At 32.9% G+C, this 21,485-nt stretch overlaps 2 protein-coding genes across 7 annotated transcripts; one reads left to right on the top strand and one right to left on the bottom strand.

Annotated features, from left to right (window-relative positions):
• The first annotated feature begins 1,389 nt into the window (after positions 1-1,389).
• On the top strand, positions 1,390-15,101 carry LOC111710332 (vicilin-like seed storage protein At2g18540). Of its 2 annotated transcripts, XM_023484397.1 has the most exons (10): positions 1,390-1,475; positions 1,874-1,950; positions 2,958-3,170; positions 6,766-6,833; positions 8,065-8,203; positions 11,717-11,875; positions 12,315-12,557; positions 13,175-13,231; positions 13,681-13,845; positions 14,307-15,101. In XM_023484397.1, exons 2-10 carry the CDS (start codon positions 1,879-1,881, stop codon positions 14,649-14,651), a joined length of 1,461 nt encoding a protein of 486 aa, XP_023340165.1. In that variant the 5' UTR covers positions 1,390-1,475; positions 1,874-1,878; the 3' UTR covers positions 14,652-15,101. The 2 variants fall into 2 exon arrangements, with proteins under 2 accessions (XP_023340165.1, XP_023340171.1); XM_023484403.1 differs by lacking the exon at positions 2,958-3,170.
• Positions 15,102-15,407: 306 nt separating this feature from the next.
• Positions 15,408-21,481, bottom strand: LOC111710348 (uncharacterized). 5 transcript variants are annotated; one of them, XM_023484446.1, is made up of 7 exons: positions 21,136-21,481; positions 20,569-20,698; positions 20,045-20,147; positions 18,843-18,908; positions 18,442-18,566; positions 17,881-18,062; positions 15,408-15,908 (listed from the first exon to the last, which is right to left on the bottom strand). In XM_023484446.1, exons 1-6 carry the CDS (start codon positions 21,432-21,434, stop codon positions 17,916-17,918), a joined length of 870 nt encoding a protein of 289 aa, XP_023340214.1. In that variant the 5' UTR covers positions 21,435-21,481; the 3' UTR covers positions 15,408-15,908; positions 17,881-17,915. The 5 variants fall into 5 exon arrangements, with proteins under 5 accessions (XP_023340214.1, XP_023340182.1, XP_023340190.1 ...); XM_023484422.1 differs by lacking the exon at positions 15,408-15,908 and adding an exon at positions 17,184-17,327; XM_023484430.1 differs by lacking the exon at positions 15,408-15,908 and adding an exon at positions 17,184-17,316.
• Positions 21,482-21,485: the final 4 nt, after the last annotated feature.

The following is a 21,485-nucleotide window of genomic DNA, read 5'->3' as shown; positions in this document are numbered from 1 at the left end:
TACAACTTTTTTTACTCTGAGTACTTACAGCAGTGCACAACTATTGCTCCGGGTACTGAGAACAATACACAGCTTATAGTTACTCCAGGTACTCGCAACGGTTCACAACTACTACTCCGAGTACTCACAATGATACACGGCTATATAGTTACTCCGGGTATTCACAATAATACACAATTATTAGTTACTCCGGGTACTAAAAAACAGTACACAACTAATTGTTACTCCGGGTACTCACAACTGTGCATATAACACTGTACTCATAACAGAACAAGAACCCGGTGAATAGTTAATCCGGCTACTTACAGAATACAGATAAAACATTCATTCTGTACAGCTTTATATGTTATAACCCTGACTAAAACTACATAGGACCGTGATGTAAAAAAAAATACTTGACTTTGATAGTAAAATATTACGAACTAGCTTGGGAACCCATCTTTGCCTGGAAACTGAGTTTTCCTATAATAAGTCACCTTTTCCAAATTAGAACTTTTCAACCTTGCTAAAAATATCCCTGTGGTTCCCAAATCAAAATGTGAGGCAAATCGGTCATGGGGTTCATAAGTTATGATCGGACATACAAACAAAGAAACCGTGAATACTACTTTACATATATTTATACATATATATTTATTAGTTACATATATGGAAATATATTTTAGATAAACATGAACGTTTAATTTGTATATGAAATGATAAATATTAAGTAGTATCTGAATAGGATCTGTACATTATTTTTGAATTTTACCAATCTACCTGTACAATTGCATGGATCTACGTAAGTATTTGAGTTGTACATAAACTTTTTAGTTTTACATAAATATTTTAGTATAAAAAGTTTTGTTTTCCTGAACAAACACCTTCCATCACGAAATATTTGTCAGCTGTCCTTAGCCCTCCCCCTGCTGGACTAACAATTCTTAGGGAAAATGATATATTTATTACCGGCAGCCATCCAAAGCAAAGAATATAATTCTAATTTGTAAAGAATAAATTTCAAGCAATTTTTTATCTGAAAAACTTTTTGAGAAATTAAAATTTGACAAATATATTCCGGTTATTGTGATTGCACAACAAATGCGGACATTTTGTATGATATGTCCAGATTTAAGGTAAAGGGTTACCCACAAAGAATGAGATTGAAAAGACGACCTGAAAAATTAAAAAATGAAAATATCAAGGTTTATTTAATCCATGAATACAAGGAAACAGAAAGTATAAATTCCATACAGTCGTCTCTGAAGTTTTATCCTTTGTGGAAAGGATAATTTATGAATATTGTTTAAAGAATTGGAAAATAATGTTCACCAATAATGAGATTTTATTATAAAATATAATTTTTTGTTGGACTCATATTGCCGATTTCAAAACTAGATACTAAATTGCAGAGAAATGTTACCTAACCAGACTAGATGCAGTTTCAAATGAATCAAAAATGAAGTTTTACATTTGAAGATCTCCACATTTTACAAGTAAGTTTAATTGTTTCCCGTTTTATAGTGTATTTTTTTTAAAATTGGTAATATCTTGATTTTTTACTGTACTTTTAATGTAAAAACTGATAGTACGTGTGTGCAGTAAAGTATTTATATTGTACAAGACTGATGGTACGGGTGTACATTACAGTATATAAAGTGTACAGGACTGACGGTATGTGTGTACAGTATAAATAATGTACAGGACTGATGGTACCTGTGTACGGTATAAATAATGTACAGGACTGATGGCACTCGGTACAGTATAAAAAATGTACAGGAATGATGGCACGCGTGTTTAGTATAAAAAATGTACAGGAATGATGGTACGTGTGTACAGTATAAAAAAATGCACATGATTGATGGCACTTGTGTACAGTATAGATAATGTACAGGACTGATGGTACGTGTGTACAGTCAACCCGGACAATTTGGATCGTCTTCCCTTGGCGGTCTTTTTGGAGACCCAAAGGTAGCAAATTTATATTTAATAACCTTTGTTACAGCATTGTTACAGTTGTTGTGTACATTTACTTGTATTCTTTTTAGATTGAAATCTAAGAATTTAAACCTAAAAGTTTCCCTTTCCGTTCCCTGATCTTAAACACTTAAATAAATTTAAGCATAATTTCAAGTGCCCCTCTATGAAAAGATGATTTATAACTGTGTCCTTAATAGCTTTGCCTGATCAAGTATGAATTAAATATCAATGTTTTTGTTTCTATAAACGGTTTCGTTTAATTTGCGGTTTCACTGAAAAAGTGACTTAAACGCCTGTTTTGCTTATGAGAAGCACAGTGATATTATCAGAATTAAACACTTTTAGAGCTTGGAAAACGAGCGTATCTGACGCATTTTGAGGGTACCGATGTAAATCGGGCATTGACATGAAAAAAAACTTTTCTTAATTTTTTTTTTAAGGAATAAAAAATATATTTCTAACTTCTAAGTGATATCACAATACTTATTGTAAAAATTTTAACCCCGTTTTATTTGTGTGAAACAACTTTTGTGTGAAATTTTAATTTGCATGTTTTATTTTATTTTATGAACGGTCGGTATTTTTATTGTTGGTACAATTGTGCAAATAATTCGAAATAAAACTTAGCTTGGGATTATTCTTTTGATTGATTTTTTTTTATTATTTTTGTCTAAGAATTTTCCTAAGATTACAAAATTAACGTATCAAATGGTTATACATTTACAAAATAATATTTTTCCAATATTTATCAATTTTTATATGAAGTTCATAGTTTGGATTATTGCGCAATGCGGCGAAATAATCTTAATAAAATATATAGATATTTTAAACTAAGAACCAACACGATCATATCTATATCTATGATTAAATATATTATAGATACATTACTGGGGTTGACAATTGCAAGCTGTATACAAATTATTGGAATCTTATTGTTTGCTTGATTTTTAAAACACGTGTTAGTTTGTTTTAAATGATTTTTAACCACGTGTTCACAGAGTCGCATGCGTGTTCCAGAGATTTCTCAACACCAGCATCCTGGATATCCAATCCAGCACCCCAAATATCCGGCCCAACATAGTAGATATCCGGCCCAACAACCCCCTTGTCCTATCCAACCCTACACGCCTCCTATTGGCGTAGTTCCTGAACTCAGAGTACCTGTGGGCGTCTGCTGGAGATGTAGAAAATTATATCAAGAACAAACTGAGGTAGAAACGTTGCGTAACGTAACACAATTAAACGTGACATACATTATGAATCACCATAGTCGTAAAGTAGCAGAAGTAGAAATGTATATCATGAACCGAGGTAACTGCACTGTTCCCTAATTCGTAATACAAATTAAGCGTGACATATTAATGACTAACAGAGTTTTAAAGTAGAAACATTGCTAAACGTAACAAAAAAAACATGAAATACATCCAACTTGCCATAGACTAAAAGTATGATTATTAGAAACAGTAGAAATGTTATGTAACATAAAATGTGACCGTACCTTTGAAAAGTATGAGTATCGTAGCAGTATTAAAACTATATCAAGAACAAACTATGATAAAAACGTTTATAGGTTAACAAAAATTAAATGTGAAATAATACAGACTAACTTTTAAAAAGTATGAGTAGGGAGCAATATGAAAACTATATTAAGACCAAACTGAGCTAGGTGGAAACATAGTGTAGCATAACAAAACTAAACGTGACAGGACTCAACCTAGTTTTAAAATAGCAGTAGTAGAATCTTATATTGTTACCATTTAAAAGTGGTATAAACTAAAGGAAATCTAAAGCCTGAAACTGATGTGAGTAAATCTGAGTGTAAGAAAAAATGTATTTTCAAGTAAAAAAAGAACAAATAAAATTATACTAATGAATCATGGAAAGCCAGAGCTCTCTGACAGACTCTTCGCCTTTCATTCGCCTCGTACAAGTTAACCTTCCGTCTTTCGATCCTTCCTGATTACTAACTTTTCGTTGGGTTTTAGCAAGGCCAATCCTATTTCCTCCTACTTCGTATTCAAGCCGTGTTTCAAGCCTATTGGCTTAAATTTAAAATAGGAATTCTAGGCCAACGGTGGTTTTGGTCTTCCATGCGTTCAAATCTTCCACTTGTTCAAATCATGCATCAAAAGCATGTTTTCTGGGCTGGCATCTTTTAACAGATAAATCTCTACACAATATTCATGAGGCGACTTATCATCTGTCCCACTTTATGTCCAACCTATAGCTATAAACAAAAGAGCTAAAACGTTGTCTTGAGTATGGACCGGACTACTTGCAATCTGAGCTTAGCTCCAGGTCAGTATGAGGACTGAAGGGGTTACATCAATGGAACTATTCAATCTGAGTTTATTTCCGGGTTTGTATGAGAACTGAAAGGGTTACATCAATGGAACTATCCATATTCCGAGCTATTCAGCTCACACTGGTTAGACTATCATGAACCAGGGTATAAAACGTTATGTAACGTAATAAACATTAAACATGACATAATACTGACTAACATAGTTTAAAAGTAGGAGTAATCAAGCTACAGAAAACTATATCAAGAACAAACTATAAGGCAGAAACATTGCGAAATGTAACAAAAAAACATGACGTAATACTGATTAACATTTAAAAGTACTGAGCTGAAAAGAAAATTATATCAGGAAAAGTGAAGAAGAAAATATTTTTACTGCAACAAAATTAATGTGACATACATAATAATGACTCACCTTAGTTTAAAAGTAGGAATAATAAGAAATTGTATCAAGAATAAACTGAGGTAGAAACGTTACGTAGTGTAACAAAAATAAAATCTGACATAATACTGACTAGCGTTTAAAAAGAGAAAAAGAGTGCAGAATAGTAAAAACCTTTATAAAGAAGAAACTGAGGTGGAATTGTTGCATGTTATTTGAAAAAATATGACTTTATTTTGTTTCAAAGTAGGAAAAGTAGGAAACTATATCAAGGTCAAAACGTTGCATAATGTCACATTGAATTAAGAGTGATAGACACTGAATAAATCCAGCACATAGTTTGAAGGCAATTATACCTAGCATTCAGTGTGATAATTTCAAGAGGTAGAAACAATAATTTGAAAAAATTAAACGTGACATAGAAACGTAGCATAACGAAACAAAATTAAGTGTAAAATGTAAAATGAAAATCTGAGGTCGCTGATTTAACAATATGTAACTGAAACTAATGTATAATGTGAGCAAACACGTAACTAGTTTCAATAGTAGGAGTATTAGCCAAAAGCATGACCGTCAAACACATGTGACATGATACTCAAATCTCATTGATGTACAGCTATGGAAACCTAACGTGACAGTCTGTAACATTATTTATCAGAACTGCAATGTTGATTTAAAAACTACAATAGACAATTTTTGAAAGATATTTTTTCTCCTTACGGTGATAGTTGTTACCACCAAAAATAAGATTTACCCTTTTGTAGCATCCCGGCATGATAATATATTAAATTGCATGTCAGATATATTAAGCAAATAAATTGCAAGTTATAATATTAAAAAGTTGCATGGTTGTAGTAATATTTTAAGGCATAAAAATGCAATATTAATAATATAGCTAAATGAATTAAGTCTTTGCCACAAACTCAAATTTTCTAATCCCTATATCTATGGAACCTGATGTTGAAGACTTTTGATATTTCAAACTAAGATAATTTGATGCTAAAGAATTCATAGTTTGAAATATCTAAGGTCTACGACACTGGGTTGCAAAGATATAGGAATTAGAAAATCAGAGTTTGTGTCAAAGACTCAACTCCTTTGATCAATATCTTTAGTTCATAATTTCAAGATATTGTGAATAATAATAATTTTAAATCAAATTGAGCTAATTCTAAGGAATTCTTGCCATAAACTCAAATTTTTTAATCCCTATTTCTCGGCAATCATATGTTCTAAACCACTTTGATCTTGGTATTTAGGCTTTTAGAGAACAAAAGTTTAAGATATTAGAAATTCAAGGCGCTTCGCGCCCTTCTTTCTAGCCTTAGAGGGCGCTTCGCGCCCATCTTCTAAATTAATTGTGAGCATGTTCTCTTTGTGTACATCGTAAAACAAAACAAAAATAATTCGCGGATTTTCACAAAAAATTTCGTGGACTTTCAAAATTTTAAAAAATTTAATCACGATCGAATTTTGATGGAGACAAATATTTGAAATTTTGATTTTTCATAAACCTTCCCTGGGGTCCCTAGATGTCCCACACAAAATTTGGGCCCGATCGGTTCAGCCGTTTTGACGTTTATTGGATACAAACAGACAGACAGACAGACAGACAGACAAGCCAAATTTATATATAGATTAATTCAATAAATTGAAGTATTGCATGCCTAAACATTTTAAACCAAGGTCAGAATTATGCAATTCAATAAAATAAAACAATTTTTTAAAAACTTCTATTTTAATTACAAGCTGTTTTTTGTCGGTTTAAAAGTAAACTTTTCACTTTAGAATTAAACATAAAGTGCAATTTTTAGAAAATAATTGTAAGATTAAAAAGCTTTTTAAAAAGTGAACTGGCATCTCAATTTTTTACAAATGATGATATAAACCTAAACCTAGCTTTGGTCAGAAATAAAGGGGAATATCTAAAACTTTAGGAAAAGTTTAAATGTATGTACTAAAAGTAAATTTCCCATTTAGATATATTCATGTTAAAATTCACCACAAAAGACGGAGAAAATGTGAAAAATGTGCAGTATAAAAACTTTATTAATGATTTCAATTTTAAAAGCACCCACTCGACGAATGTGCGGAATTATTTTTTTTAATTTCCTGTCTTTAGGGAGATAATCGACGAATCGATTATGAGGATTATTTAGAGGATCGAAGAAGAGAGGATCTAAGAAGAAAGTAAGTGTTCAGAATTAAAATTTTCATTTATTTACTTTTAACAATGATAATGACAAAAAACGAAAACTTTCCAGAAGGTAATTGTAACTTTAAGTTACTCAGACTAAGGTAATTTCTTTTCAAGAACATATTTTTACCAGAGACTTTTACCTACAAAAATTAATGATTTAAAGGGACCGTTCACTTATTTGGGAAATTTCAGGGTAAACTAAACAGCCTATTCGCTCTAGATTGGTAATAGTCTTACTTTTCATAAACAACTGTGGCCGGAGAAAAAGCCGATTTTTCGTTCAGAATTTGAGCGGAAAGGGATGGTCCCTCTCTATAGTCACAATCAACAGCGAATAGGCTGTTTAGTTTACCCTGAAATTACCCAAATAAGTAAACGGTCCCTTTAAGAAAACTGATTTTACTAAATTCACTTATCAAATGGCTCCGTGTGAACTGCAAAAAATTACAGTACATAAATCAAGGTAATTTCCATTAAAAAATACATTTACCAATAAAAAAACAAATAATTTTATTTGCCAAATTGCCATAATGCATTAGTCATATTAGATAAGTTCGCCTTGATTACTATCAATTAAAGATATATTATATTATCAAATGTAAGATCTTTCGGACAGGCTAATGGGCCGAGCTATGTAGCTACAGGATAGAGTTTGAAAGGATTGACTTGAGTCTTTAAGTCACAAACCTCAATTTCAAGTTACTGAAATACAAAGATATTTTGCAATCTGATAGACATTTCGAACTTAGCGTTAACAGAATTTAGAGTTTGAAATATCTTAGGGCTATGACATTGGGTTGCAAAAATATAGGGATTAGAAAATCTGAGTTTGTGGCAAAGATTCAATTTTTAAAGCATAATATCAAGTTAACTTAAAGGAAGTTTACAGTAAATATTAAATATTGTGTATAGTAGACTAAGCACTACAAATTCTAATATTCTAATTCTTATCTCTAGCTTTGTAACCTGATGTGAGCAAACCTTTCATATTTTTTGATTTTTAATTTAGCAAATTTCTTATTTTGAAATGTCAAAGGTCTACGTGACATTAGGTTTATGTAGACAGGGTTGACCAAATCTGAAATTTTTAAACCATATGTAGTCTAGTACTTAATCCTAAATTGTGATGTTAATTTCATTATAATCTGGTAATACTTAAGCCTGCGAGAGAAAATAGTGTGAAGTGTTTTTTTTCCTTAACACCCTTTATAATGTTTTTAGTGGTGAGTATGGTGGTTTGCGGAGCTCCTCTAGTGAAGGATACCTGGATAAAGCTTGGATACAGAACCAGGGAGGACCTGGAGAGGATGGGTTAAACTCAACAACATTACAACAGCAGATAGACCAGCTCTCTCAAGCAGTAAGTTCTAAAAGTTAAATATATTCACAATGCATAAATCTCGCGTTCTAGAAGGGGATCATGACTCAGGGGGGCTTATATTTTTTTTTCTTTCCAGGGTGGAGTGGGGGGGCGCAGATCCCGTTTGGGCCTGANGGGGGGAGCTATAGGGCTCACCCGGGAATGCATCTGAAGTGGATTATTCGTCCGGTGTTCTGCATTCTATATTTATAATAAAGCAATTTCCCTAGTTGTTATTGTTCAGAACCACTTCGAATCAACCGCAGGTTACAGTGACAAGTGACTATAAAACGATAAGTGGGATTGGATAAAGGACTTTTGGTAAATTGTATATTTTGATAGTTTCCTCTTGGAAAAAATGTTTTGAGAGGGGAAAATAATTTTTCAAATGTTTTTTTTTCTTCCAAAACTTTCAAGATAAGCTTTTCATTTTCATTCAGAAAAAAATTTGATATATGGGATATGTACTTTTATTTCCGACCAATGTCTTAATTATTCTCGACCAATCTGGCCTGAAAACATTCCTGAAAAAGTTTCAGGCCGTTTCCGTCTTTGAATGATCTTATCATTATGATGACGATTAATTCACATAGAGAATAGAATATATATCCTATTCTCTATAATGTTAATTCATCATGTAGTTTCAATAAGTGGTTATTCTCATAATCATCCTCTCCCCCCTCCCCCCCCCAAAAAAAAAACATTGAAAAGATTTAAAAAAAAAGACTAGGATACAATTTTAAAACTATTTCGTTTCAAGCAGACAAGACAATTGTAATTAGGAAGTCGTCTTCAATACAAAAATTTGATTTGAATTTAATTAAAATTATATTTAACTTGATTGGAAACCCGGATTTAACTGTAAACAAAACTTTCTCTACAGAAATAAATTAAATTTTTATTTTTAAACCAATTTCAAAAAACATTCTTGTGGTTGTACCCAGTTCCGCTTTCAAAATTTAACGCAAATTGGTTTATGAGGTTTCATCGGACATACAAACAAACTAACAGACATTTAAAACTTTTTTTTATAAATCAATTAAAGAATTTGGTTAACAGCTAAAACAGCCCCAGGCTATTGAATCCGCCTGCTGCGGAAAATATTATTTTTTAATCAGTTAAACCCTAAATAAGCCATACATCGAAAGAATTCATCAAATGTCGTATTCTTCACTTTCTGATAATGAAATGTTGCAGATACTTAGCTTTTTAATTTAATGATTATATGGAACTCTTTGAAACTGTTCCCGCATATTCATACCTATTTATTTATTTACGCAAATTCATGAGATTTACGTAAAACAGTATAAAACCCATTTAAAAATTTTCAAGACGACATTTGATAAATTCTTTCGATGTATGGCTCATTTAGGGTTTAACTGTATTATGATCTAAAAAAATTAAATTCAGAAATTTTTTTTTTTGCAGAAATAAATGATTTTATTTTATTTTGATTTTACTTATCTAAATCTAGATTGTAGCTTATGCATAAAATAGAAAATATTAAATTTTTCTGCGGTAATATAGTTACAGCAGATATTAACAAATCATACTGCAAGCAGGAGAGTTTATAAGGTTCAAAGCTGTTCTTACAAAGCTTATTTAACTCGACACACTGTATTTATTCTTAAGAAGGTTAGAGATGGCAAAATACAAACAAATTGTATAAGATTGAATTCAAAAATCCTTTTTTTGTTAGAGAATATATACTTAAAAACGTAAATTAAATTGTAAAAAGTAAAAGCAACAAATTAGATAAAAATGAAAATGTTTAAGAAAAAATGTCAAGCCATTGTTTAAAGTAATTCTAAGAAAAGTTGGAAAAGTAAAGTGGGGGGATTTTAAGACGTTAGACAAGGGAATATTAAGGGGGAACTAGTGGTGGAGGAGGGGGGATATAGAACTAGGACAGGGGAAATTTATCGATATTACTGTTATCTTGATAACAGCTTGAAACAGTACATAACTTTCTCTTTAACTTATACAAGTAATATTTAGTTATTTAATGATTTTTAAATTGTAAATTTAACAATGCTACAGAAAAGTTTAGTTGTTAAATAAAAACTGGAACTGGAAGGAAAATGTTTACCTATTTCTTAAAATCTAATTTAACAGTAACACTTCAAAATTAAAACTGTTACTAACTAAAAGGACAGTCTTCGCCTGTGGTTTTTTAAGAAAGAGATTTTAAGAAAAGCAAGAAAACAGTCAAGATCATCATATTGAAGATTTTAATAAGAATACAGGGGTTACATAAAAGTTACAAGATTTTAGAGACGATTGTACAATGTACAGTTTTAATTTAGTATAATTTTTGGTCCTTTGCAGCTGCAGTACACTTATTTTATTTCTTTTCCAAATCATTATGGAACTCAAACAAAATTGCATGTAATGGTTAAATCGTGAATCGTGAAATTCTAAGAATTACAGTCGTCATTATAGAGTCTTATCCGTAGTAAGTAACCATTTTACTGCATTTTCGTCAAATATGGGTTTAAAGGGTATTACTTCCATGAATATCGATTTCAGTTTGGGCGTGATTACTAGCCTTAGACTCTAATATTCTAATCCCCATATTTTTACAACTTGATGGTGTAAACCTTTTATAATTCAAACTTTGTGTTCTGCTCAAAGATAATATATATATTATCTTTGGTTCTGCTAGAAAAAAATGAAGGTTTAGACAACAAAGTTGTACAGTGTATTGTTACATTTAAAAGTTGAAGCCTTGACAGCATAAAAAAACAGATAATATTCGATCGGCGATCCTACACTTATTAAAATCAAGTCTGAGCTTTTGACGGATCGTCCGCCTTTCTTTCGCCTCATATGGCAGACCAATCTCCCTCGTCATATTCTTCGGCGATACTACTGGTTCATTCCGGGCAAATCCTATGCATGCCACCTCATGGAGCGAGATCTAGCCTGGATTTGAAGTAGTGTGGCGGATATGAATATCGTCTTCCTGAATATTCTAGAGAAATCCAAGGAGGAGTTTCCAGATCAGCTGATATAAAATCATATGTTATATATTCAATTATTTTACGAGTTAAGTTAAGTTTTTAAATAAAGTTAATCGTTGAGTAACTCTTTTCCTTTAAACTTATAGCACGCCAAAGTAGAACACTAAGGTCACAATATCGGCTTGGGGTTTCCTTGCGTCCAGGACGTGATTCATGGAAGAACGTTGCTTTATTCCTAACGGACAAAATATCTTGAATACAACTATACACAATGAGGCGGTTGTTATCCGCCCTACGTCTCATCCGACCTCTATATATTAGCTATATAGTAAGCTGCTATGCTTAAGTGCAGGACTAGTTGCAATATGAGCTTGGCTCCGGGTCCGTATGAGAACTATCCCTACTCCGAACTACTAAGCTCATGCTGGTTACAGTATCTACACAATTCACACTGTTAGTTTGCAAAGATATAGGGATTAGAAAATTAGAGTTTGAGGCGAGTAATCAGTTTCTTTTAAATTAACATCCCTTTATTTTGAATTTCTCCTAGCTATCAAGAATCCAGGGATACTCTGGGTCCAACTCCTATCCTAGCTCGGCCCAGGCCCAGGACCCTGCAAGGAAAACATGGTCCGCTCCAAACAAGGATCCATTCGGCCCTCTACCGGATTTAACGAACCTGGCGGATCCAATGGGTCGCAGGTCTCAGGTTAGCGCTGTTCTTTGACCTAAAGAGACTGTACTAGCGTAATCTCAAGTAACCCATCATGCAATTATGGCAATAACCGATTCATAACCGATTCATTATACTTGATCAGATAAGGCTTTTTTAAGGGTACCATTGTAAATCGGACATTTACACATGGTACACTTAAATTTTAGCATGAAGGGTCACTTCAAATTACGTGCAGTCCCTTTAAACCTTGAAATTCACCATATTTAACATTTTAAAATGATGATTTTCCGTTTAGCGCTCAAATTTTTTTTTTCGCAACCTGCATTCAATTAAATAAATTAGTATAAAATTGGAACTTAATTAATCAGTTGGATAACAAAGTATACGGATGAGATATTTATGAGATATTAACAATACAAAAGATCTAACCTTTCAGACAGTTTCTTTTTTATTTTAAATTTTTCCACCCTAGGCTCAAAACTCCGGTTCATCCGGATACGTTCCCAGTTTTGGATCTGGTCAACCCCTTCGGGGGAGACGAGGGGGCGGGAATGCGGCGCCCCCCGTCCTGGATAGAGCCTCGTATATCCAGGAGCTCCGACAGCAGATGGAGGAGCAGGATCGGAGGAAAGCGGAGGAAAAGAACGGAAAGGATTGGTGGGAGAAATCGGAGCCAAAATATGAAACTACTCCGCAACAGAAAATAACTGGAAGGGTAAATAAAGTTTGTTATTAAACTATTATTTACTATTATGTCAGTGCTATAATGTTAAGATAGATATATGTACGTGCTGTAAAGTTTAATGTGTATTCTCGGATTAAAGATATAACTTTAAATTAAAATAAGTTGAAATTAACTTTATAAAATTTTTCTTTGTCGACGAGCTTTATTTCTACAAATAACCTCATTGCATAAAGACAGTGCACAAAAATTACTAATTCTCATTTTATAAGACAGTCACGTGTTATAAAGGTTTTGGATTGTATTGCGAAGGGGCTCTCGCCTTTTTAAGATAATGTTTTGTCCCAGGCTTAGACTGTAAAAGAATTAAACCACTTTCTGTCTAAAAACTTTATAGCACTGCGAACCAAAATAATAATGTTATAAATGGTTATTAAAAAATGGCTTTACGACAGTTTTATAATACGATGTATAATGGTTACCCATTAAATCTTTAAAGGAAATTATGAATATTTAGAGAGAAAAAAGAATATTTTTTCATCATTTTGGCTCACATTAAAGGTTCCTCAGATTGAACTGGGTATATTCACGACTCTTTAATGTTAATTTGAAATCACGCCGACGGTCCCTTTAACCTGGTCCCTGTTTAGGCAGCTGTAGTTCAGCGTAGCGGAGATCAAGGAGATGCACGGAAACAATACGAGCAGGCACGGAGTAGTTATTTATGGAACGATTGTACGGAAATTCATCGATCTTTGATTTGACATTCCAGATGGAAACTTTTTTTTCTTTGAAAAATCATTTAAAAGGCCATTTAAATATTTTAATTAAACGATCCAATAGACGACTTTTATTGTTTTAACCGGTTATGTTTTTTTTTGTATAACCTAAAGGTATTAAGTACATTTCCAAAAGCAACTTCAAATTGCACAGTTTCCAAAATACCAATTAAAGCTCTGAAAGAGAAAAGATTTTGAGTGCAAGGTAAATTGGTACTAAGAAAAGAATATCCACATCTTAAGGACGGTCATTCTATTTTAGATAAGAGTAAAGGTTTAACAAAGAAGACAACATAAAAAAGATTTCTTTTAAATTCTAGTACTTCCGTCATGTGATAATACCACCCGCGCAATATATAACTACTCTGCAATCCCAGGAACTCCGTGAGCAGATGGAACACAAGAAGATGTTGGAGGATAAACAGCGAGAGAAGGAACGGGAGGAGGAACAGAGGATAGAGAGAAGAACGCAGGAACAACAGGAGAGAATGAGAAAGGAGTTTGAAGAAGAAATGAAGATTAAGAAATCTAAAGAAGACGCGGTGAGGCTTTGATAATGCCAATATTAAAATTTCAGGGACTGTATCCGTAAGTGATTCTCAATACCAAGATGGCAATGCCCGATTTACAATTTATCTTATCAATAATGTGGAAGATATTGTAGTTTTTCTACGTTTAAAAGTGTTTAATTCTGATAATTCTTTTATGTTTTCCTACAAAAGAAATGTGCAAGTCACTTTAGTAGAGAACTAACAATCGAAAATAATTTCTGTAAATTTAAAACATTCATACTTGATCAAAGGTTTCAAGGGTGTCGTTAAGAATCGGGCATGCTTGGAGTGGCACTGTAATTACGCTTAAAGTTTCTTAAAAGTAAATAAAGTTCATTACTTTTTAAATCAAAGTTTCAAAGTTCATTTATATCTAAAAAATAAGTGAGAATTTTGCAAGGGGTTAAATCAAAATAATTTATAATTGATTAATTTGTTTTCTATTTAATTAGAAGTTGAAGAGACAAGAAGAACTGATGAAACGTCAAGAAGAACTTCAGAAAGAGTTGACCTCCAAGAAAAGATCCGAGTCCGAGCTCCGCTTGACGGAGAAACGGGGTGGAAAATCTCCGAGATACTCCGCTATCACGGAGAGAAGAGGAAACTCTCCACCCATCCCGACCATGAGGGAGAAGAACGGAGTGCCGGAGCAGACTAAGGACGAGGAGAAGGAGGAGGGAGAGGAGGAGGTAGTGGAGAGATTGACCAGCATGAGACGGGTCCTGGAGCAAAGACGAGATCAACTCCTAGAGCAAGAAGCACAAGGCAAGGGCGTATGGGAAGGATTGGAGGAATAAAAACCCGTTTAACAGTTAGTGATAAAATAACGTATTTTTGGTGAAACAAAATCAAAATCAAAAGTGATCAAGGAACTAATTTACCAAAATACATCCGTGGCAAAAGTTAATAGAGGGCCTGGAATAAACTCATCAGGGGCCGAATTTAATGAATTTAGGACCGCTGCGCCGGTTTAACTACGTCTCAAGTGCTTACTAGCTCAAATCCTGAATTACTGACGCACAATTCAAAATTTAGACAAACCCTTATCAGAGTGGATTTAATAGACTAAAAACATAACTCTTCTTATGGCTACTATAATGGTTTATAATTTAAAAACTTAAAATTAAACCCGTGATGCAAGAAGCATGGTTGAACCGTAACTCATGGACTACTTGCAATTCATTAAATCCAATCCCAGAACAATGTTTTATTTTCTTTAAAAGAATAATAAATCATTACAAAGACCATTAGTAAATGATATCTATTAACAAAGGAACTGAAAACTCGCCTCTTACTCTTTTTTGCCAATCCATGTATCTGAACAACCTGATGGTTGATACTTCTGGCAGATATCATAATTAAAATATCAAAAGTCTAAGACATTAGATTGGTAAGAAATAGGAATTATACAATTCGAGTTTAAGGGGAGTAATTAGTTTCTTTTAATGAATGTACACGACGTCACTGTGTAATGTACGAAAATATGCGAAACCTAAAACTTCAAATGTAAACGACTCCTATTGGTCTGCAAGTGACATGTTGAACTCTAAATATACAAAATTTAACAATTTATTAATATTAAATAAATGATATAAAAATACTAGTACTTAACAATGGGCGGATTGGGACGTGTTCACGTAAATATACATTTGTAATCTTTAATAGAATAATATAGAAGCAGTTTTCAACAAAACAAATAAATTAAATCAAATTTTATATTTATAACAAAAATCACATTGGGTTTGATTTTTGATTTTTACCCGGCGATAAAAAAATTGACTATTTTGTATATCTAACTCAAAAAAGCATTTGAAATATAATAACTTAAAAAAATTGCGTTTTGCTTTTAATTCATTATGCTTGGTGTAAGACGGTCTTCGTTTCTCCATATAAGTATATATTACATGCATATCATTTTTAACATTTCATATAAAATATCAACAATTTTACTAAATGTAAACATCATTTCTTGTGAGATAAAAAAGGTAGTAGAACAATATGTACATTGTACGGAATTAACTAATCAAACATACATTTTCTTTTGGCAAATTTCGCTATAATTGAACTATAAGTGTAATTTTGAGTGACCCCTAAGCAAAGATAACAAAACCCGATTTACACTGGTTCCCTTGAAATCTGACAAAAAATATGAGAGATACCGTCGTTTTCCGGATTCGAAAAGTGTTTATTTCTGTGAGTTTCTCCATTGCTTCTTAAATACGCAAGGCAGAGAAACCGCGAATGAAAATAAACAGTTTAAAAAAACTAAAACATGGATATCTAATTCATACTTAATCACACAAAGCTTTCAAGCATACCGTTGAAAACAGATAGGGAATTGTCATCAGGCACTTCAAATTACGCTTACAGTCCCTTTAAACATACATTCTTTCAAGGTATAAGGCTCTTAAATCTAACTAGAAATCAGGGAAATTTGCAAGAAGCAAATACATACAGGGTGAGTCAAAAAAGGGTGTGTAGCGGGATCTTGCATAAAATAGATCATTTTATTTTTTGTAATCTCATTTTTGACAAATATGTTAGAAATTTTAGAATTTTTTATTTTGATAGACCATCTCATAAAAAAATCTGCGAAACTATTTTTTACTCAAAATTAGATGAGTAGAAAAACAAACGCGCGGGAATATATTACTTCTATTACACCTTAAAATCTTTAACAGATCGGAGTCTGAATTTAATGAATTTAAGCCGCGTCTTAAATCGGCAAAAAACCGGTTTCAATTGAGCGCCGACTTCAATCTTGAAACATTGAATACAACTTTAAGTGGAACCAACCATATTTGAGCCGAGTCTCGAATTTTTTTAATTCGGTCTCAGATGAGCGTTTCGGAAAAAATGTGCGAAATTAAATTCAGAAAATCTGCAATTTCATTTTGAAAAAGTCCTCTCGTCCCCATCCTCTAGTGTATTCCACTTAATAAATACTGTCTGTTCTGTTGAAAATTGAGGAGCCATTCCAGGCAGAACTTTGCTTCTAATGATTATTTCAATACTAAAGTTGCGGATTTTCTGAATTTTATTTCGCGCATTTACTCCGTAACTACTCATCTGATCTGTAAGGTGTGATAGAAATAATATATTCCCACACTTTTGTTTTTCTACTCATCTAATTTTGAGCAAAAAATAGTTTCACGGATTTTTTAAATGGTCTAGAGATAAAAAAAATTTCAAATTTCTTTCATATTTGTCCAAATGAGATTACCAAAATAAAATGATTTATTATATGAAAGATTTTGCTATTCACCCTTTTTTTTGACTCACCCTGTATATGAATACGGACGGAACCCCGGGTTAATTTAATTTTTAAAATATTTCCATTCAAAGGGGGTTGATCGCTAAAATTATTCTGAATTGTCTTCAATTATGTATAATTTTTCTGCAAAGAGAATTAAATTATAATAGCCGTCCTAAACAGATAGCGGTTGAAATCCCGGTTTCTCTCTAACGGAATCCTTGAAATCCCTGATTATGAGAAAATCCTTGAAATCCCTATTATAAGAAAATCCTTGAAATCCCTGTTTAAAAGAAAATCCTTGAAATCCCTGTTTATGAGAAAATCCTTGAAATCCCTGTTTATGAGAAAATCCTTGAAATCCCTGTTGATGGGAAAATCCTTGAAATCCCTGTTTATAAGAAAATCCTTGAAATCCCTGTTTATGAGAAAATCCTTGAAATCCCTGTTTATGAGAAAATCATTGAAATCCCTGTTTATGAGAAAATCCTTGAAATCCCTGTTATAAGAAAATCCTTGAAATCCCTGTTCATAAGAAAATCCTTGAAATCCCTGTTTATGAGAAAATCCTTGAAATCCCTGTTATAAGAAAATCCTTAAAATCCCTGTTCAGAGAAACACCTTGAAATCCCTGTTCAGAGAAAATCCTTGAAATCCCTATTCAGCGAAAATCCTTAAAATCCCTGTCTAGAGAAAATCCTTGAAATCCCTGTCTAGAGAAAATCCTTGAAATCCCTGTCTAGAGAAAATCCTCTGAATGTTTAGAGAAAAACCTTGAAATCCATGTTAAGAGAAAATCCTATAATGTTTAGATAACATTATCCCTGATGAGTTCTGTGACAAGTCCAACAATCCTTCTCTTTATCTCCTTACTGGTTGGTTTACTTGTATCCTCTAGCTCTTGAACCTGCTTCCTCTGCATGTTTCGGAGTGCCATCAATCCACCAGCTTCAACCTAGTTTAAACTTAGCTCTCAACATATACTAACTTTTATACACTTTTTTCATGACTATAAAACCCCCTGATTTATTTGATGATTATTTGATTATTGTCAAAAACGGGATATGAACAAAATAAAGCAGGCAAAGTTGTAAAACGGGAATATTGTCAGCGCTTTTTTGTGAGAGTGACTTTTAATCATAGTGGGTCAATGACGATTTAGAACTAATCTAAACCTATTTGGTGGTTTTTCTCTATTTCAGTCTTTATCATGCTCGTCGGTATTTCTGTAAGGGGTCAGCCGCAGCGATAGATAAATATTTAGGTTAAATACTTGTAGGGTACTAGGGTACTCATGTGAATCGTAAGCCCCCCCCCCCTGTTGTTAATAATACCTGGATATCGGAGAGAACGTTTGGAAGAAGAGTAGATGCCAGGACGAATCCTATGGCTTTGTAATTTTGAATATCCATGATGAATTCATCCCAACCATATTTTAGGTCCACAGGCCCATACTTAACTAAAATAAAACCAAATAAAACCAAATAAAACTAAAAAAAATTTCAAAACAAATTCTCTATACCTAGTTTTTACGGTTTATAAGAGTTCCCCCCCCACACACAAAAAAAAAGATTTAGATGGTGAATTTTCACGCGCAAACCTTTTTTATCACTGATAATTTTAATTTTAACCTATTTCACTTCTAAAATATGATTTAGCGAGTCTCCGCAAAAAATAAAATAAAAAATATAAAATAGGGTCATATTAGTTTCCGCCGAAAAAAAAATATATTTACCAAGGTAAGTGTTGAATGTATCCCAGTATTGAGTAAGGCACTTTTTCATCTGTAAGTCTCGAAACTCTAAACAAAATTCAATTAGAAGTATTTTTTTTCATGTCAATTTTTAATCAATAATCATAAAGAAAGGAGGAAAAAAAAATTTCAAATCGACATAATAATTTGTTTTTTGATGTTAGTGATCAATGATCAAATCGATAAGAGGAAAAATATTTAATGACCATTAGTCAGACGACTTTACACTCGTCTTCTTTAAAATACTTGATGACATTCGCTTGTCAATCTGATTTTTCAAATATGATGGATGAAACGATACAAAATAAGTCCCGTCAGTTCCACAAGGTGGTCTGCCCTTTGTGTTTTTTTGTGTTGAGAAAAAAGTGAGATTATAAAAATTTCCTGATCTCTGAATGGTTCATCAAATTTTAGCAAATTTTGAAGAAATGTTCATGGCCTGAATCCGGATCCAAATCCAGTTTTTACAGTGCGGATTAAATGGATCCTAAGCAGTGTTAAATTTAAAGTCATCGGAAAAATGAATAATTTCATCCAAAATTAGAAAATTTTCGTATTATTAAATAAAATGAAATTTAACCAAAATTCTTCCTATCCCTGGTAACTTTGAAAGCACAAAAAACGGAGACAAGATTTTTGTTAAATTGAATCAATTATGAATGTCGTTTACTATTTCAATACAATGTAAGTTTAAATTGCACCCCGCGACCGACTGGATCCGGGTAGCGCCAAAAATTAACCAAAACCATGGAATAAATAAATCAAAATGGTTCGTAAATGCATTATTTACATGACGAAAATTTGGACGCCCTTCTCCTGCTCAAGGCTAACAGCGACTATCTCTTCAAGAAGTGATTGATCGGCCTGTCCAAAGGATTACTCCAAAAAGTCTATATTTTTTTTGTTACATTTCGGAATATATAATAAATATAGTTTATAAATTATAACCTTGCATAACATTTAATAGGGAAAATCCGATTCACAGAATCAAAAGTTACCTCGGATCCGGATCCGTATCAGAGTCAGGATCCGGATCCATCATCACAGATGCGGATCCGCGGATCCGGATCCGCATCAAAATGATACGGATCCGAAACACTGTTGTAAACATTAATAATTCCGGTTCTGTCAAATTAGGACTGAAGGTGAAAATAGGGTGAAAGAAAACTTGTATAAAATTCTACCTAAATCTGAAGATAAAAAGAGCAGGTACAAAATATCGTATCCAGGATGACCGTAGTTCATCAGCTGGAAATCCACTAAAACTGTCTCATCCACTTCATCCTCCTAGAACATTATCAGGATATTATTAAATATTAATTTTATAACATAACAATCTGCAGGAATAATTCAATAATGTTATTAATGTTGTAAATAAAATATAAAGAAAAATTTCTAAAAATAGGGCGGAAACCCGGTTTCTTAGGAAGGGGTTCACAGTTTTGTAGCTACCAATGTTTTTCTTACGAAATATTATCTTATTTGGTCTCTTTATTTTCTATTTTTGTTTTTTAACTTCTAAAATCAAACTCTACACAAATGCTTTGACCCCAAAAATGAAATTCGGGAGTTTTGTTCAACGATACTATCTTAAATTGATTCAGTGATTAGGCTTAATTTTGACGCTGATCCATATCGACTCTGCCATGAAAAAAATGTAGTTCAAATTATCATTATTTCCGACATTGGCATATTTTGACAAACATACCTTGTTGTACTTGAACATAATATTGTTAGACCAGAAGTCCCCGTGGCAGCAAGTATCTACGGGTGTCTCCACCTCACCCATAAACAGGTTCAGCTGTTTCCGAGCAGTTACACGGAAAAATTTTCTCACTCTGAGGCCCAAAAAAATATTTTAGCAAATGACAAAAATTATGATCAAAATTTTCGAACTATCTATGCTCTCTCCATCTATGCTGAATACTTCTGTCAAACAAGAATAACAAAAGTCAATTTCGCATTTCAGAGAGTGTTGATTTATGAAAAGAGGAATAAATAAAAAATGTCCTTCAAGCCTCAAAAGTTCTCTGTTTTTGCTTAAATCGTTTAAACAGATATATTGTCAAGAAAATTATCTATATCAGTTTGTTTTCTGTGTTATAAAAGACAGCTTTGATCAAATATCTTCACGAAACATTTGATAAAACTATAAATGGCCCAATCAAACGGGTTTTAACCACTTAAAAGTCAAGACTTCATTTTTGTCGTGGACCTTTGCAGTGGTTAATTTCAAGTTAATTTCTAGTTTGATTAAAATTATATTTTTTCTTTCCTCTCTGAGAACTCAGTTTTCCCCTCCAGATCGAGGACTTTTAGGACGGTTTTCTCCGTCCCGTTCAACAACTGCTTGTACACAAACTTAGGGATCCGCTTCTGTGTGTTCAGACTCTGCTTGAGACATTCTGGAGACCACGCCCCTTCTGGCAACTTCCCCGCCTCCCCCAACCAACGGAAGGCCAGCCAACGGCCGTGGAAGTGCGCCAGGTTGGTCATGGCTAGGAGGAAATGGTCAAGGGGTAGGATGGTCATCTTATCAAACATCTTGAACCCGCGCATTTTCACGTTTTCCATTACTATGATACCCTCCTCAGCGCTCCTGTGCAATTCACAATAATTAAAGAT

Source organism: Eurytemora carolleeae, unplaced genomic scaffold, assembly GCF_000591075.1.
Source record: "Eurytemora carolleeae unplaced genomic scaffold, Eaff_2.0 scaffold170, whole genome shotgun sequence".
Lineage (NCBI taxonomy): Eukaryota > Metazoa > Arthropoda > Copepoda > Calanoida > Temoridae > Eurytemora > Eurytemora carolleeae.
Note: the sequence above shows the minus strand (reverse complement) of the source record. Positions and strands in the feature narration are given on the sequence as shown.